The following is a 20,554-nucleotide window of genomic DNA, read 5'->3' as shown; positions in this document are numbered from 1 at the left end:
AACAAAATAGATTATGTTTAAATGTTAAGAATTACATCCTTACTAATATTATAAATGTGAAAGTGAATTTTTTTGTTTATTATTTCTGAACTGTTTAATGGCGTTATAACCTCTATGAAGCTTGGTATATATTTACTATGGGATGGAGAAAGACATAGGCTATTGTTGAACTGTGACCACATCCCAGGATATACAATGTTGCAGGTAAAAGCTATTAAGTAATAAAACAATATATAAAAAAGCTTAGAAGTATAATTATGTTGATATTTTAAGACAATTAATGAGTATATTAATTGTAATTTCATATAGCTACAAGAGGGAGACTTTGTATGAAAGTCGTTTGCTTGGGCACCTCTGTCCTATTCTTGTTTCAACCGTGAAGCAGTTGTTTGCATGGCTGTGTTTCGGTTTGAAGGGTGGGATATGGCAGTGAATTTACAGAGTACAGAGGAATAACACCTGTGTCTTTAAGAATGGCAATTCATGGGGGATATCATGGGCAAAACAGTATACTCTGTTATGTCCATGGTACTGTTTATGTCTATAGGCGACAGTTACCATTTTCCATCAGGTGGGTCATCAGATTGTTTGCCATTCAAAGTTGCATAAAAAAAAACAAAAATTATTTAGAGAATTGTGGTGAAATTAGAAAACCAATAAGGGGATATAAAATCTATCTATTGAAAAGAGAGTTATTGAAATTAATACATAATTGGCAAAAATATTGCATACTTACCTATGCAATAATTCTATATAATAAAATACAGGTTACTTAATAATCTCCGCTTTTTTTAAAGTTAGTTAAAAAATTCTCATGCAACAAAGTTGAATTTTGGTAAATTATTTATAGGTGTATGTAGGTATTTTATACAAAAAAAATATTTATAATACTTACGAAAAGTGGAAAGAATTAGAAAATAACTTCCATGCGGGGAAACTACTTGTAATAGGTAATATCTACTATGAAAATATGAAAAAAAAATATCTCATTACCGGTTAAACTGATGACAATAATGCCAGGAACTATGAAAACACTGTTAGAAAATGCATGCTCCAGTGGACCGTCTTGACCGCCGCTTAAGTCGACCATTTTCGCTTAATACTGAGAGATTACCTTCTAATACTGGTATGGTAAGATTTCTTATTTATTCAAATCATATATAAGAGCATTATTTAGTTTCTAGAAACAATTTTTCGCGGCGAATTGGTAGAAACACGAAATACACAAGATAAAATTATGATATCGAGTCGACGAACTGAGGAGTAGAATGGCATGACGCGAACGTGACACCAAAATGTCAGTCATTTGATTGACAGAACCCACTATGGCTTTTCATAGATTAAGGATAGTATATGCTTTTTCTATGGGATTTTGTTTCAATAGTGATGTACATCTTGTTTCATATATTTCGGTTTCAAAACTTTAAATAACTTATGATAATTGATTTATTTAGATTGCTTATTTTGCAAATAATAATATAATGAGTGTACCTATTTACATATACATCCGTTACACCTGTCTCCAATTGAGGTAAACAGAAATAATAGGACGCCAAATGTACATTCAAATAGACCTCTCTTGCTTCGCATTAATTTATTTATTCATTTTATAGACATAGTATAACCCACTCATATCCATACACGCATGCCACTTACGGCAACTATTAAAAACTATTTGTTAGTTGTTAACATTGTTTTTTTTTTAACTAATATTATTGATTGTTGTCAAAACCTAAAAACAATTATAAAAATTCTATCGATGTGAATTAAATTTTTCTTTGCTTTCTGTGCTATAACGAACTGATTTATATACACAAATATTAAGCAAACTGTGCTGCTTAGTCGACATACGTCGCTCTAGGGATGTACTTATAAGAGATATTCTTTAATTCGCTAATATTCATAAAGTATTAAGTATATCATTAAGTAAGAGTACAGTAACTACGATATAGAACTAAGAAGTAGCGTTTCATATTTATTGCAAATGTGCAATTATATATATTTTTTTTATTTTCAGCAGCAACTATTTAAGTAAACTTTAATAATTATGTTGATGTGGTTAGCGATGATAATGTAAATTCCAATTTTGGGATAACACATGATATTTGTTGAGCTGTTAATGGTAATGTAACTAAATTAAACACACAGATAATATTTGGAAGGCATAACATAATAGTTTCTTAAAAACCCCTACATTATTTGATATTTGTGATTGAATACACAATATAAATGAAACAACAAATTAGAAACATAGATTTTTATTACGAAAAATACACAATTATGTATATCTTTTGGCCTTAACGTAACATTAGTGTATACAAATACTAAAACAATATTCCACTAATGTGACATTGGATACAACAGATAATTACGAAATATAGTATACACAACTAAAGTAATCGATATACAAAGTGAAAAAACAGCAGATTTAAAGTTTTAATAAACGTTTTTAGAAGAATTTTTAATATTTAAAATACAATTATATAATTGACATTTCGTGATAGTAAACTCTATGGTTGTTAAAAATTTAAATTAAAAAAAAAAACGTTCATAATAGAAACATTTTTATCTTTATAATTTACATTTGTTATTAATTTACTTACTGCTATTTTTACACTTTATACAAAATAGTAATAAAATAGTTATCATCGTAAAATATGTTCATGGAATGTTGACCCTTATAGCTACAATGCCATCCGCTGGTTAAAATATAATTGTATACATTAATACGACCCTAAAATATTTATATACACCCAGTAAAAAAGCGATGCTTTTGTTTATCAGTCGTTTTTGGACGTTTTTTTTTTCTTTTAGTTAGTTGCTTAATAAAAAAAAAGCTATTTGAAGTCCCTCAACGTTAAGAGAATTATCACAGAATAAATTTGAGGCGATCTTCAAATTTTTCTCAACTGGTAAATTTTGGTCCTCGTTTCTACAGTTGTTATTCAAATTCATATTAAATGTCTTAAAATCTAAACATGAAACATGCATTGTAAATTTTGATTATACATTAAAAATAACCTTATAATAAGACAAGTCATAATAAATGATTCTTTTTTTTTATTGTTGGTTTGATATTTATTATAAATAAGGCACTTTTGGAATGACATTGAGCATAATACATAGTAGTGTGATAATATTAACAATATTATCACTGACAATTCATTTACTTTTTTTTTTTTCAATAACAATATGTTTTTAAATAGAAATGTTTTGTCACATTACTGGTTATTATTGAGATTCGTAGAAGATAAAAAAGTTGAAGAAATATTTATTTTTTTTATGTAGAAAAAAAAAAAACATAATAATAACTATTATCACGAATTTGTCGAATACTATATAACTGTAACCAATAACATGGCAACACATAACTATAAAATATCAGCTCTCTCCACACGACTACTTAAAAACTAAAAATTATCATAATTAAAATCGTAATTCCGTTTCTCATCATAATATTTTATTGCATTTAATTCTATGCCGTGTGAATCGAGTCGAGATTCAACTATGTTTATCAACTAAATTACCTAATTTTTATTTATTTCTCGTGAAAATAAACTTTTCCTTAATTCTTCTTCAGGGGATCGAGGTTGTCTATTGAAAAATCATCGTTTCCAAAGCTGATCCCTCGGCTAAAACCATCCTGGGAACAAGAAGAAAAAACATGACTTAAAGTTAGTTTCATACGTTATTTTTAATTGGTATTTTTTTTTTATTAATAACAGGTTTTGGTTAAAAAAAAAAAAAACTCTTAAACCTTACATATAGCAAGCATAAGCCGGGGAATCATCATACCTACTTGACAGAAGAGACAAGGTGTCATGAAAAGTTTTTATTGCACTTGCTAATATAACAAAATTGTAATCAAACGTTATCTGTATATGAGATACAAAGTAGTGGACAAAAAGCTAGTTATTAATAAAAAAAAAAATAAATAATATTTTATATAAAGGTCTTTTCATAAGTTTAATAACACAAAAAAAAAATCACGTCACACATGGTAAATTAAACACTAAAATCAAAAGTAGCGAATTCCTGCGCCCATTAATATTTTAATTAAAAAAAAAACAGCGTTTAAAATGATAAAAAAAAAACAAAAACATTTAAATCTTTCAATCTTAACACGACTTACCCATCGTCAAGCTGTTAAAAATAATAAAACATATATAATAAACAGCATTTAAAGCGTACAGTAAATATTAAACTACGAGGTCTGTCCGGAAAATCTGGAAAAGTAGGCGAAGCGCAGGACCCCTTCCTTATGCGCCCATTAATATTTTTAAACGAAACCCCGTTAAAAAATTTTTGCCGATCTCAGAACAGTTTATGGGGATGATGCTGTGAAAAAAAAGATTCAGAGAGGGCCGAGAAAGCGTTCAAAACCCACGTTCAGGACGTCCTTCCAAAACGAAAGGCCAGACAAAAACATTTAAATCTTTCAATCTTAACACGACTTACCCATCGTCAAGCTGTTAAAAATAATAAAACATATATAATAAACAGCATTTAAAGCGTACAGTAAATATTAAACTACTCGTATAGTAATATAAAGTTTTTAGTATCTAAAGATTTAAACGGTGGTGGAGGGTATACCATTCCATTATTACTCATTAAAAAAGACCTGGTATTATAGTTATCACAACAGCCATGGTCTATAAATGCGTAATTCAGACCATTTTTTTTTCTCAAACATGCTTGGAAATGTGAGTATTATTTTGACAATCTTCTTCGAGATAAAACAAAATTGCCGTACTGGCCAGATACATGAGGGCAGCGGCCGGCAAAAGTTGAATGAAAATCCATATCTGTCGTGTGTTGCGGCCAGGTAAATTACTATGTAAACTCATATCTGTCCTGTAATTTAAAAATGGAATACTTCGAAACATGGCTCCCAAGGAGGTAATTAATAAAAGGTTTTATTTAAATGTCGAACTGGCTTGCAAATAGAAAGCTGTTTATTGAAAAAAAAAACAAAGGAACATTATGGCGCGTGAAAAATTATTATTGTTCTTTATTCGTCATTGAACTTAAAAAGTAAAATTGTGTTTTTTAATTTCCGCGCATTGTTTGAGAAAAGTACTATACAAGCCTTAGCCACAACTAGGCAATGATGGACTCACGTATGTGTGCCTCGGCTACGCCTCGGCCCACATTTGTACGTTCGTCTATCAATGCCTCAGTTGCTGGCCGCTGCAGTAATGTACTATATATTGCATGTAATCTATGTCGGTTTAGTCATGTTTTAAATTCCAGAATGTTCGATAAGTGTCTAACTCAATAGGACTAATTAACAATACAAACTATTTTATTATAGTAGAAAGTATATTAATTTACACGAACCTTCATCTCCGAAATGGTTTTATCTAGGAATCCATTGAAACTGCTGTCCAATTCGACCGTTTGTTTTTCACTGAGGTTACCGAAACCGTTGAAAGTGTTGCCGAAACCGTTGCCGAAGATGTTACCGGTTTTCGCCGTGTCGAACGGGTCGTAACCGGATAACCCGTTCGTGAAGGACGTGTTGGTGTTGAAAACTGAAGTTTGGAGGTTGAAGTCGCTTATATCGTAGTTGGGTTTTGTTGTGACGAACGGGGACGTTTGGGGCATAGATTGCGGTGCGGGCGGCATGAATGGGGTTGAACCGAATATGTCGCTGTTTATTGCGACGGGGGTCGAATGTTGGGGTTGAGGTTGGGGTTGGGGCTGGGGTTGGGCTTGGGTTTGTTGTGGCGACTGGCGTTTCGACGACTTCGGTGGTGGTGCTACTGTAAATGAAAAAATTAAGATGTTATAATTTTTTTATACAACTTAGAATGGCAAACAAGCTGGCGGTCCACCTGATGGAAAGTGGTAACCGTCGCCTATAGACATGAGCAGTACCATGGACATAACAGAGTATACTGTTTCGCTCATTATACAAGAAAAAAAAGAGAAAACTTTAAATTATATATATATTATAGAATAGATATGGCATAATATTTTTAAACAAAAAAAGTACATTAATATTGAAAATCACCTCGTCTTTGGAAATTGATAGAAAAATTATAATAAAAAAAAAAAAAAAAATATATATATATATATATATATATATATATATATATATATATATATATATATAATTAGAAACATTTAAGATAATGATATATTTATTTAACAAAGTATGTTCGAATAAGAACAGAAATTATTGATACTCCACTGTACAGAAAAATACACCAACCTATTCATATGATATTGTAAATTATATTTAAAATTGTAAATTAATATTTAAATTGTAAATTAATATTTAAATTTAAAAGATACTAACGCAGCGGCGGAGTGGGTGTGGCGTTCTCAACGGGTGCAACGAACCGAGTCACGGGTTCAGACTCGTAAGCGCGCGGGTCGAAGTCTGTAATTAGGGAGAAAACGGCTTAATTGTATATAAAGACATAGTGAAAGTTGTTAGCGGTTGTTTGCGGTGTGTAAAGCATGGAGTTTTATAATGTAACGTCTCACAGTTATATCACAGTGTAAGGTACAACTGTAGGTACAATATTCTTGGTTTGTCCCGAATGATTCTATTAATTCGAGACGCATAGCTATGTGTAGACATGTTTATTGTAGTATTGGTAGGTTTTTTAGACTGTGGTAACATATAGAGTCGAAATAGTTCTTTTAAGACATCCTTAAGAGATTTTATAAGTGAAACAAAGTATAGTGTTTTTTTTAAAGATACAATAAAACAATTTAAGAACTTAAACTCTGTAGACTGTGGTAACATATAGAGCCGAAATAATTAACATTTTTTCAAGACTTCCTTAAGAGATTTTACAAGTAAAACTAAATGGGGGAAAAGGGATTGTTAGTAATGGAGACTGAGAATCCCATTGCTAGCAATATATCCAACCAGGTCGACCTCCTCGCGGTTCCCCCTGGAAACCATTATGGTTAATTCCTGATGTATTCATCATGATGGGCTAACTGGCCTGTTTTCATTCTCATCGAGTACCCTTCACTGGTGCTCCGCCAGCGTATCCCGTTAGCGCAGGCGGGGTTACCATACCATTTTCATCCATCAAAAAAAAAAAAGTGAAACAAAATATTGATTTTTTTTAAAGATACAATAAACAATTTAAGAACTTAAACTATAAATTCCTGTTTTGAAAAAAAAACATTAATTCCATTACTTTAATACATATTTATAAGAATATTTATTTATTTAAATTTTAGTCAAAATTTAAAATTTGTGGTAAATGAGTTACATTAAACTTACCACTATCCGAGTCAGAGTTGAGGAGTAAACCTTCGAGTTTGGTGCCTACTACGGGGTTCTTGCTTGACGACAGGTCGCCCAACAGTTTACTGTAATAAAAAATAATAATGAGATAAAATAATTTATCTATTAAATAAAAAAATAATTATGAAATCGAATAAAAAAGACAGTAATAATCACATATGCGATATTTAGAAGTATCTGTCGACTTTTGCTTTTATAGCGAAAGCATTACTCGACCTGCCCAATGAAATGAAATGAAATGAAATGAAATGAAATGAAATGAAATGAAATGAAATTTATTTGCTAGAAACATTGTAGAAAAGGTGTTGCATTTGTGAAGTTTATAAGATGTCCACATTTCATCGAGCATGTTAGAATGCAACGTGATAGAGTGCGAGCCTACCACCGTCACTAGGATTATTTCGCTTTATTAACGGTTTTTTTTATGGAATTTCGTAGTTAACCGTTACATTTTGATAAAAATCGGTTTTTGAACACATTAAGAGAACTATTTGAGGCAAAGATAGTGAATATATACAGATCAAGTTTTATTTGTATTACGAATAGTATTATAATTAAATCATAATTTTGTTTTTCGTTTTTGTTTTAAAATGTAAATATTTGCATACTTACATCGCTTAAGGCAATTAAACAGGTGTCAAAATAGTACCACGTGACTTTTGTAATAATTTTAAACTCACTTCATCTTCTATCATTTCATATTTATCACCAGAGGGAGACTTTGTATAAAAGTCGTTTGCTTGGGTACCTTTGTCTCATTCGTGTTTCTACCGTGAAGCAGTTGTGTTTGCATGGCTGTTACAGTTTGAAGGGTGGTATATGGCAGTGAGTTTACAGGGTACAGAGGAGTAACACCTGAGTCCTCAGGAATGGCAAGGCATGGGGGGTATCATGGGCGAAACAGTATACTCTGTTATGTCCATGGTACTGCTCATGTCTATAGGCGACGGTTACCACTTTCCATCAGGTGGGCCGTCAGCTTGTTTGCCATTCTAAGTCGTATAAAAAAAATATGAATTTACCTTTCAAGGTATCAAGGCTATATACATTATGCGCATTTATAATGTATGTAGTAGATGACTGGAACTATAATTATATATATGTGTATGTATGTATATATATTTATATATGTATGTATATGTATATATTTGGATGTATGTGTTTATTTATATATGTGTATATGACTATGCTGTCACAGATATTATTTTTTACAAATCTATTTCTTTTAACGCGCCACCTACCTACTTATGCTTTAACTCTTTCTACCCAAAGGTTGTCTGGAAGAGATTGCTTAGCAATAATGCCGCCTTTTGTACTACACTATACGTATTGAAAATTGTTTAACAAATCATGTTATGTTGGTGCAATAAAGTGTTAAATAAATAAATAAATATATTTCTATTGTATGTGTAAATACATACCCGGAATTAAAATTGTTCTTTCCATTATGCGTGGGTGGAGGCGTCGAAAGCAATAAATTATTGTCGTTGCTCGAATTGAACGTATCTGTCGAGTTGTTGGACAGTGCGTCTGTGGCTGAAAGTAATAAAAACAAAAAGAAATTAAAACGGTCACGGTCAAAAGCTAAAATGCTTTCCAGTCATATTCCAAAGATTTATACTCTGAGTTTTCTACTTGATTATTCTCGATAGATTTTTTTTAGTTATTAATTTATACTTCTAGTAGTGATTTGTAGGGCAGCACGATTCAAATTGACTTTTTTATAAATAAATATTTAAGTATGTCTGTGACTTGTCTAGTACTTGAAGTTGCCACACTTCGGTAATTGCTTACTCAAGTATGGAAACATTACAATTAGGTATAAATTTACAAAAACAATTTAACAATTTTCAATGTTTATTAATTGTTTATTTAAAAAGTTCTCTGGATATGAACTAAAACTAAATTAATATTCTTAAAAAGATGCTATTAAAAATTTGAATTTTATAGGAAAAAATATATTAGAATACTTAAATGTTGTGTTTTACAAAAAACAATTTTAATTGTGGCAATACCAGTTATTTTCATTTACAAAGTAAACTAAAAAACTATTTTGATTAAATTCGTATGGGACGGATCTGAAAATTTATAACTGACGAAATATACGGCAATAAACATAAAAAAGAAATGCAAACTAAATAAGAATTCGTCCTTTTTTATCGGGCGAATGATTGGTGAGGATGAAAGCAGGTCAGTTGGCCCATCGTGACGTATTAATCAATAACTAACCACGATGGTTTCTATGGGAACCGCGTGGAGGTCGATCCGACGAGCAATATACTCTATTGCTAGCAATGGGGTCGATAGTCTCCATAAATACTAATCCCTTTTCCTCAAGCGCTTATAATTAACCTCCAGGACGGATACTCACATATTTCAGGCGTCTTGTTCCCATTCATGGCGCTGAAACCGTTGGCCAGCGTTAGGGTAGAGATCTGCCTCTCCAGCTCTGGGGGCGGTTTGAATTCGGCGATCTCCGAGAGGTTGTTCCTCGCCAGATATGCTGACAGGTCGTCCTTGTACGTTATCTTTGATAACTCCTGCAATAACATTAAATTATTTCCATGACCGCCTGGTTTCGGCATAGAATGGGCCACTCTGTATGTATGTAATTATTTTATATAATATATTGTACACTTATATAGCAGGACACGGAGATACTATTTAACTGATGTAATAACTTAATCTGGCCTATAATCCACAATTATTTACCCTTTCCTTTCCCGTGGGTGTCGTAAGAGGCAACTAAGGAATTATATTAATGGTCGAAGGATGGGCAGCAGCGTACTTCTTAAAACATCACCAAAGCCTAACTGCGATTGTTAACCCGGCTGCTATGCGTGGGAACTACATGTAAAACTCCTCTTTATGGGGGAGGCCTATGGCCAGCAGTGGACAGCTACCAGCTTATATAATGACGATTGTGAATGAAAAATGTGTATACAGCGTGAAATGGTTTTTATTTAATAGGTGAAAATGGATTGGTAACCCCGCCCGCGCTATCGGTATACACCGACGAGGCACCAGTGGAAGATGATAGGTGAGAATGAATGCAGGTTAGTTGGCCCACCATGATGAATTCGAGAAGAATTAAACACGATGGTTTCCAGGGGGAACCGCGTGGAGGTCGACTTGAGAGGGTATATTGCCAGTAATGGGGCTATTAGACCTCATTACTAACGATCCCTTTCCCCCCAGCGCGAAAAGGTTAGCAGTACATTATATTAAAGTGAAGCCGACTTTAATTGTGTAAAAACTAAATTCTGTAAGTATATGTATATCATTTCAGATAAAAAAAGAATTTTCCAAATCGGTTTACAACTGACGGAGTTATGAGGTAACAAACATTTGAAAAAATAATACAACGGAATCGAGAATCTCCTTCTTTTGAAATTTGTTGAGGACTAACAATCTACACATACTAGAACATATTAGAATAGATTGTTATTTCATTCAATTGCAAATATAATTATAAATAATCTCTAGAAAAAGTAAAAACGAATCTATCGATAGAATCGTTACCGCTAGTGATACTATAAGAGATAGAATGAGACGGCGACGTGCGTTGTCTTGTTCTTTCTTGTGAAAGTATAAAATAATAAACTGCATCTTTTATAGCAAGTATTATATTTATATGTTCTGCTTCTCACAGTAATCAACATTCTCCATTTATTTATACTATATTCTAACTTCTTTAGGTTATGAGGCAATGTTCAGCAGCGAGCAGTTAAAGGCTGATAAAAAAAAAAAACTTTTCTAAGTAGACAGTGTGAACTAACAACAACAATATCACATGTTCACATCAATACAATATAGAATTAATGACTTACTGACAGACAGATACTTGATCATAATGAGTCTTTCTTACAATAGCTGAATTGTCGAATAGCTGGCTATTTAGCCGGCTAATACATCATAAATAGCCGGATAGTTGAGTTATGAAAAGTTTGGCTAGTTACTCATTGCTAACTTGACTTTTCGATACGTCACAATTGACATATCATGACAATGACAGTAACAAACAACTAAGAACAAGAAATTACATAGAAGGAATGATAAAATAAAATCAATAAATCATATGATTGCCTCCTTTCTTCTTATGCAAATATAATTAATAAAAAGAGGACGAAAGATACACCATCAGTTGCTATTTTTCTCAATTCATAGTGGGCTAGTGTATAGAGAATGTTTGATATGTCAATTATTTGTCAATGACAAATTTTACATTACTAGATTATATATTCGACACAGTTTATGTGGAAAGTATGCAAGCAGGTTGTATCTGAATTTGGTGGGGTTATACGGCCGTATACATTTTCTATACACTAAGCTTGCTATGTTGCCATAGATAATAAATTTACACTAGATAAAGATTTCACAGACTAAATTATATTTCAACGTTTCTCATGCGAGCTGACGGAAACGATTCTATCAATAGACTCGTCTGTACCACGTTTAAGAGGCTATTTAGAATTGGCAACAATGTCACGTAAAATATACATAAAGATAAAGGCCAAATTGAGAATCTCTTCCTTATTGAAGTCTTACCTGTAAGCGGTTTTTGTACGCGTTCACTTGCAGCTCCAGTTTCTTGTTCTGCAAATTGAGTTTCTGCATCTCAATGTATTTGCCGTTGTCGTTCAAGAATCGCCTGGAATTAAGAGACAAGCATAACTTTAATATTGATTTTTAGTAAAGCGCAAATTTTCAGTAAAGCTACTAAGTATCAACGTTAGTGGTTTTATTTAAAATCAGCGTTGCAACAGCACGCTGTAGTACCAGCTGAATGGGGACGAATTCAACTGCTGCAGAACAGCGTGTAGATATTATTATATTAATTAATATTATTATTTTATTATTATTTCACACCAACACTTGTATTATTAGCAGTAACTATAAGGGTGGACTCAGAACTCCTAAAATGATCCGATGGCGGATTCACTACTTGTATTATTAGCAATAATTACAAGGGTGGACTCAGAACTCCTAAAATGATACAATGGTGGATTCAACACTTGTATTATTAGCAGTAATTAAAAGAGTGGACTCAGAACTCCTAAAATGATCCGATGGTGGATTCACTACTTGTATTATTAGCAGTAACTATAAGGGTGGACTCAGAACTCCTAAAATGATCCGATGGTGGATTCCACACTTGTATTATTAGCAGTAATTATAAGGGTGGACTCAGAACTCCTAAAATGATCCGATGGTGGATTTAACACTTGTATTATTAGCAGTAACTATAAGGGTGGACTCAGAACTCCTAAATAATCCGATGGTGGATTCAACACTTGTATTATTACCAGTAATTATAAGGGTGGACTCAGAACTCCTAAAATAATCCGATGGTGGATTCAACACTTGTATTATTAGCAGTAATTATAAGGGTGGACTCAGAACTCCTAAAATGATCTGATGGTATTATTATATAACTTAAAATGGCAACACAAGTTCTGGTGGATTCAGTATTAGCAATTGATATTCAAGTGGTTATTCCACTTTTATTTCGACTTTTTTTTTATTAGCTTCTATTCATAGAAGAAAAAATTAGACTGTAAAATTTACCTGTAAGCTAAATCGAATGCCTGTCCAATAGTTAATGTAATTTCTGAGGCCAGTTTAGTCGAAATGAAGACGAAACACTCGTGTTTCTCGAGATTGGCAGAACTGTCATGGCCGTTGACCCCGTTGACGGTGCTGCCACCTTTGGCGATGAAGGAGAAGTATTTTTTCGCGCCTTTATCATCTGCGCAGTAAGATATCCGGTGGAGCGGGAATTGGTACATAATATTGTTCGATCTTGGGCTCCTGGAAAGAAAAGAACATATTAAATTAATTACTATTGGTTTTAGTATAATGTTTACATATTTATTTATTTAATGACGTCAGGCAGGCGGCCGGTCGTAAAACCAAAAGCCAAAAATTTGGTTAATATGGATAAGAACATATTACGCCGATCCCAAAATTTATGGGAAAAGGGTAGGAAGACGATGATAATGATAATAATGATGATTTATCTCTGAAGATTCTAAATAATTGTCTGGTAGTTCTTAATTCATAATAATCATAGCTCCACATAAAGTGTAGTATAATTGTGAAAACCGCATACAATTTAGTGCAATAGTTACTGCATGTTGTTGCGATAAACAAAAATAAAACAATAATTTAATTGTTTTTCACAAAAAAAAAAAGAATAAAAATAAAATTAATTGTGGAAAAATTAGTTGGTTCAATTTAAAAAATGAAAAACTGAATCGATTATAATAAAATATCTATGGGGCCAATCTGTAAGTAATTAATACGTCAGATAAAAAAAATAGATTTCTAAATTGGTTTAAAACGGACGGAGTTATGTGATAACAAATAAAAAAAAATACAATTGAATTGAGAACCTCTTTCTTTTTGAAGTCGGTTGAAAATAGTTTATACAATTTATCAAACTCTTTTTTTTTTGTTTTATTTTAAGGGCTTTTACCTCTTTGGGTATAACAGACCTATCGTACCCTGAACTGATTTCTCAAATAAAATTTTATCTCACGTTAAGAGAGGAATTAATGGGCATCAGTAATTTAGAGGGATGTTCAAAATTTTTTGTTTTATTAGAATATTTATATAAAAAATGCCTAAATTAAGACCAGTAAAAGCCGCAGGCTGAACTAGTGCTTTATTTCAATTCACTGCCTTCACCCCTCCCTACTTTTACGGCGCAATGCACAGCCAAGGTCGTGGATGCATGGAGCCGCTCTCTATTGTTGTTTCTGCAGGCAAATCCGGAATTATACGCCACTTGACTAGCCATGTATGGACAGACGGATGGACAGTACCTATTATTTATTAGTAGGGCTATGATGAAAATAAATTCTTTGAAGAAAATCAGTTACCGAGACAAATTTTCAAGAGATCAAAGACTTTCAGGGCCGGATTAACCACCATGATGGGGCGATTAGGTAATGCACGTCTCGCTTACAAAATTAAAACTTTATTTGCCTATTATATAATAATTTAATATGTATTACGAAATATAGTGAAATATTTATTGTACTAAAAACATAAAAATATACAATAACAATTGGAAAATTTAATAAAATACAGTAGGATAAAGTACAGATCAATTTTTTTTTATACAACTTAGAATGGCAAACAAGCTGACGGCCCACCTGATGGAAAGTGGTAACCGTCGCCTATAGACATGAGCAGTACCATGGACATAACAGATCAAAATATAAACATAAAGGTACAAAAGGCTATCGCTAGGGCAATCTCTTACAGACAATCTTTAGTTAATGGAGAACAGATAGAAGTGGGTAGATGACGCATAAGTGAAGAGGGAAATGTTCTCGGAAAAAATTATCAAAACCCGGGGTCCTTAACCGATGGGCCTTAAGTCTAGTTTTTTTATACAATTTAGAATGGCAAACATACTGATGAAAAGTGGTCGCCTATAGACATGAGCAGTACCATGGACATAACAGAGTATACTGTTTCGCCCATGATACCTCCAATGCATTGCCATTCCTGAGGACACAGGTGTTATTCTTCTGTACCCTGTTAATTCACTGCCATATCCCACCCTTCAAACCGAAACACAGCCATGTAAACACAACTGCTTCACGGTAGAAACACGAATAGTACAGAGGTGCCCAAGCTAAGGACTTTTGTACAAAGTCTCCCCCTGGTAGTTGCCTACACTATCTTATAGATAATTCGGCCCTAGAGGCTTTTGTCATACATATGTATAATATATAAAATGCTATGAGCGTATGCATATTGAAATAGCAATGGAATGACGTCATTTTTATAGTCATTACTAGACACTACTATTTGCTCGCCACTTATACAGAATTATGTGATTCTGACAGCTTTATGGGTTCGAAAATTTAAAGTATTTTTTTAAAAACAGAAAAACAATAGGTACTGTATTTTATTTATGCCACACTATGATTTCCCCTGCTTTACAATGCTTATCAACTGGTACTTCATATAGGTAAGAAAAAAAAAATATTGGTTATTTTTTATGCATGGAATTTTATTAATTTGGAATGAGATTTAATTAGAAAATTGAGTGCTCTGTGTAAATTGGACATTAAATTAATTTGTTTCAAGACAGTCTTATAAAACAGAATTTAGCCACTTCGAATTTTTAAGCTATTTCTATTTGTAGATATTATTCTTTATCTGTGTTGTACGCTTATAAAAAGTTTCAATCTGTAAGTGGCCAGTAGCTGTGTCACGATGACATTCTATTTTCAAATTTAAATTCGAGGCACTAAAATATTAGCGGGAATTTAATGTCACGCCACGAATATGTCACTATACAATCATAACACGGGCAAATCATGTACGTAAATAGTAAAAAATATACACATTTACAGTATAATACAAATTCTGTAATTACAGGAAGTCAATTAGGTATATTGTAAACTGTGCTAGTGATGACTGGAAATTATGTTTATTGCGGGATGATTAAATGACTTTGCGTTCAGATATCTTTTGTAAATTTTTAAGGTCTGATGATGGTGTAAATTGTTATGCCAACTATGTCTGTCTACTGAGATTTTAGTTTACTGAGAAACATGAGGAAAAGTGTCGTGATCCAGTAGTGTTATCCAGATTTTTTTTTTTAAACTTAGGCAAATGAGCAGAAGGTCTACTTGATTGAAAGCGGCTACCGTCGCCTATGTACACTTGTAACACGAAGGGAGTTGGTTGTACATTGCTGGCCTTTTAAATGTTTGTAGGCACGTTTTTTTGAAATGTTCCATATTATACTGTAAGGAAAATCTGAAGAATTACAGGGCGTAGGAAGGGGCTTTTTAGTAACTGGGTCTAGCGTAACCACTGTTTTTTTTTAATTAATGTTTTTTTTTTAATGGATAATAATGGGTTGGTAATCCTGCTTGTGCTGTTGGTATACGCTAGCGAGGCACCAGTGATAGATAGATGATGGGTAAAAATAAAAACAGGTTAGTTGGTCTCGTGACGAATTTAAGAATAATTAACCAACAGAGGGACACTTTGTACAAAAGTCGATTGCTTGGGTACCTCTGTCCCATTCATATTTCAATCGTAAAGCAGTTGTTTGCATGGCTGTGTTTCGGTTTGAAGGGTGGAAAATGGCGTGAATTTACTGGGTACGGAGGAATAACATCTGAGCCCTCAGGAATGGCATGGGGAGTATAATGGGCGAAACAGTATACTCTGTTATGTCCATGGTACTGCTCATGTCTATAGGCGACGGTTACCACTTTCCATCAGGTGGGCCGTCAGCTTGTTTGCCATTCTAAATTGTATAAAAAAACCACAGTAGTTCGCAGGGGGCCGCGTGGAGGTCGACCTGATAAGTGCATTGTTTACTCCGGGTTGTAAGTTTTATACAAAAAAAACCATTTACCAAAAAATTACAGGCCGTAATTTGAGTTTGGCAAAATTATGGCCAGTAAACAAACAGATTTCATTCCATAAAAAAAAAAACATCGACTTTAACCATGAAAATTGTTCAACAAATCCTGTTATGTTGGTGCAATAAAGTGTTAAATCTATACTTATAATAAATCTGTAGAGAGGTCAATTCTGTACATGAAATATATTTCCAAAATAACTATCAGGGGGTGATTAGTGATCGACTCTGAAGCCAAAAATACAATCGGTAAAATTTTTGTCTGTCTGTCTGTATGTTCATTATAGAAACAAAAACTACTCGACGGATTTTAAGGAAACTTGGTACAATTATTCTTCATACTCCTGGGCAGGTTATAGTATACTTTTCATTACGCTACGATCAATAGGAGCAGAGCAGTGAAGGGAAATGTGTCTGTTACATCAAAACCACTGAACCGTGAGGAAGGACATAGGCTACTTATTTTACGAAAAACGACGGAAACGCGGATGAAGTCGCTGGCAACAGCTAGTAAATAAATAAATAAAAACCGATTATTTTGATTTAAAATCCAAAGTTTTTAATTGACTTTGATGAAACCATCTGAATATATATCCTTTCAGAATTTCTCAATTCAGTTTATAAATGACGAAATTTTGAATAAAAAAAAAACAACTTGGCTTGAATTTACTGGGTACAGAAGAATAACTGCGGTTGCCAACCTGTCAAGCGTGGCAACTACTGGCAAAACTCCAAGGGAATGAAGAAGGCTTATATCCAGCAGTGGATAGTTAACGCCTGTAATAATAATAAATAATAAAATCCATAGATAATTTTTTTTTATTATGCAACTAATTGATGACGTTTTGGGCAGTACGGCTGCGACCCTTTGCCTTCTTACGCATACGTTAAGCGTGTTCTTTAAATTTCTAAACATGTGTGTATTTGCTCAACTGTAACATTGGCAAATATTAGCATGTTATGTTATGTTGTGGTACGAGATTAGTGACTTTCATGTCTTTGGTAGGTATTTGAAATGAGAAAAACAATTATTGATATAACAAACGAAACCGAATATAACTGCTATTACTCCGCTTTAAAAAAAAAAAATTCAATCGTAAACATACACGTCGTTAAACAAGATATTTTGTAGGTAGCTCACATTTAAAATATTTGAATTTAGAACGCTACTGCGTATAACGTTGAAAATATTTAAAATTAGAAAGCGGAATCGCGCGTTTACATGTACATTTTGTTTCGCCACAAGCGTTTTTTGCTCCGGAAAGAAAAATAATAGCTTTAGTCTTGACAAAATTAATGTAGGATTAACACCTAAATAGGAAAAACTCTATCGAATATTAAAAGAATTGTGACTTAGTTAAAAATTGGCGCATTAATGGCGTTACGCCCTTTTGTCACTTAAAATAGGTATATTAAAGAAATTTTACATGAAAATAAATTTGATGAGTATAACACTGTAGTCTACATTTCCTAACATTACATCTTCCAAGTTACTATCCACTAACCATAGATACAGTTTAAATGTTTTATTCAGTACCACTGAGCAAATAATCGCCGCGTTTTATTCAGAACAGCAAAATGTCGGCTCTCAATGTTATCTAAATTCTAAAGTATACATTGGTTAATGTCTGTTGGTACTAGGCCAGTAGGTATGTGTGATGAAAACGTAACAATTAAGAAAAAAAAAAACGACCATTATTAGTCTTGTTTCGTATTTGAATAATAATTTTATTGGGCAATTTGATTTAATTTTCGAACGTCAACACCCATAGACTATAAATTGGTGTTTTTTTTTCTTCTTTTTAAAATGAAGCAAAAGAATTATTTGTACAAACTAGTTAAAAAGTATGCATAACATAATACATCTACTACGCGGTTAAATTTTAAACTACATAACAGTTACGTAAGTGTAAGTTATACGGTATGGCGGTCAAATGGCGGTAATGGGTATACCAATTCGCGATGGAATTGTAAATGAGTGATAGTTAAAAAGGGAAAGTGTGTTGATAGCAGTAGTGCCCTAATTCAATTTGTTTCGTTTTACGTAGAAATATAAAAGTATGGGCTTCTCTTTTCAAAAATAGAATCAATAGATTAAGAACACTATTCTCTTTCTACGATTGAATTTTTGCAAATTATTTATTGTCTTTATCTTAATGACGCAGATGTTTAGGCAATCAAAATTAATTCGATGACAAATATGACATGCGTAAGCGTATGAAGTACCTCCGCATCGTTAAAAAAAACGTAATTTTGGTTATGAACTACCGTGAACACACACACACATATATGCACCCCCCGTAACGTATCATACACATTACTTTGAAAATATTTAAATTTAGAACGCGGAATCGCGTATTTACATGTATGTGTTTGGTTCGCAACAAATAGTTTTTGATTCGAAAAAAGAAAACGGCAATTTGAATTGTCACGAAATAAATATGTTAAAATATCTATCGATTACAAAAAAAAAATATAAAAATTTGTTTAAAATTTGCTTTGTAATCGCGTAACATAGCAAACAAAAAGCAAAAAATAAAATTTCTCACCTGTATGGCAACACCGTCGACCGATATCGTGATCTCGACCTTCTTGCATTTGGCCGCATCTTTCGTCTCTGATTTCTTGAGTTGTTGTGTGAATTGTAGTTTTTTTATCGCATCCTTCACTACCTCTATGCCTTTGGGCTGGTCCACTTGTGTACAGCCGAGGAACTGGAATGGAAAAATTTAAAGATTGTATCATATTGTTCAACAATTTGAAGATATCTCTCGTACGTTTAGAGATCGCGTAATAAAACAAACCAGATATGCTCCACAAAGAAAAAAACAAAACTTGAATCTTGACGGAACATTATATTCTATTAATGTTATATGTAACTTCGAAAGTTCTTAAGAATGGTTGCAATAGGTGTTCGTTACTTTTTCACGTTAAAACTACTGAACGAATTTGAATGAAATTTGGTACACGGATAGGTTATATCCTAACTTAGTAAATAGGATACTTTATATATTAAGTCACACGTGAGAAGCTGTGGGATTTAGCTAGTAAATAATATTATACACTGCTGTTTCGATAGAACTTAATGAAAATGTAAACATACGAATAACTGACTCGGCCATAAGACAATCTTTTACTGATCTGACGGAAGTCTATGGACTCCCTGGACTTTCTGGAGTGACATGCATGTCCACGGTACTATTCATGTCTATAGGCGACGGTTACCACTTTCCATCAGGTGGGCCGTCAGCTTGTTTGCCATTCTAAGTTGTATAAAAAAATATATGATGAACTAAATGTTATTAGCTTCCATTTACTGGGCGGATTTTGATATAAACGAAAACAGAAAATTAAGGCCGAAAATTCGGATTTTCATTACGTGGTAGATCCCTTGGTTTTTGTTTTTATAGAGAAATTTATTTTCTTTTTATTTGTTGGCTGGCTTATTATTATTATATATATATATATATATATATATATATATATATATATATATATATATATATATATATATATATATATATATATATATATATATATATATATATATATATATATATATATATATATATATATATATAGATATAATAATAAACATTAATATCAGCGCGATAGTATGTTACACGTGTTTGGGAGTCTGTCAGCGAATAGCTATCGAATGTTGGGGGCGTTCGATCACCAAATGCTGACAATCACGTTCAGCTATGTGCGTCTGATTTATTTATATTAATTATTGAATACTAATAATAACTTATCAGTAACAACTACTTTTTATCATTGCATCGCTTGCCTAGTACAGAGATTTCGTAGTCACACGCTCTAGCGTATTTTAGGTTCTAACCTAAATGGTCTGGGGGTAAAGGGATTGTTAGTAATGG

The 20,554-nt window shown here is 32.7% G+C and overlaps 1 protein-coding gene across 1 annotated transcript in view; it reads right to left on the bottom strand.

Moving 5' to 3' along the window:
• Window positions 1–2,242: 2,242 nt before the first annotated feature.
• The window catches only part of LOC113515262 (cell death protein 6), a 66,017-nt gene continuing 47,705 nt past the window's right edge, over window positions 2,243–20,554 (bottom strand). The window contains exons 3-12 of the mRNA XM_052901062.1: window positions 19,136–19,390; window positions 17,899–17,959; window positions 12,845–13,118; window positions 11,825–11,927; window positions 9,648–9,816; window positions 8,698–8,812; window positions 7,253–7,341; window positions 6,305–6,388; window positions 5,341–5,765; window positions 2,243–3,643 (exon numbers count right to left, since the gene is read on the bottom strand). Coding sequence (XP_052757022.1) covers window positions 3,566–3,643; window positions 5,341–5,765; window positions 6,305–6,388; window positions 7,253–7,341; window positions 8,698–8,812; window positions 9,648–9,816; window positions 11,825–11,927; window positions 12,845–13,118; window positions 17,899–17,959; window positions 19,136–19,390 — 1,653 coding nt within the window. The 3' untranslated portion in view covers window positions 2,243–3,565. The remainder of the gene's footprint in view (window positions 3,644–5,340; window positions 5,766–6,304; window positions 6,389–7,252; window positions 7,342–8,697; window positions 8,813–9,647; window positions 9,817–11,824; window positions 11,928–12,844; window positions 13,119–17,898; window positions 17,960–19,135; window positions 19,391–20,554) is intronic.

This window comes from Galleria mellonella, unplaced genomic scaffold (assembly GCF_026898425.1).
Source record: "Galleria mellonella isolate WM207_F2 unplaced genomic scaffold, CSIRO_AGI_GalMel_v1 utg746, whole genome shotgun sequence".
NCBI lineage: Eukaryota > Metazoa > Arthropoda > Insecta > Lepidoptera > Pyralidae > Galleria > Galleria mellonella.
Note: the sequence above shows the minus strand (reverse complement) of the source record. Positions and strands in the feature narration are given on the sequence as shown.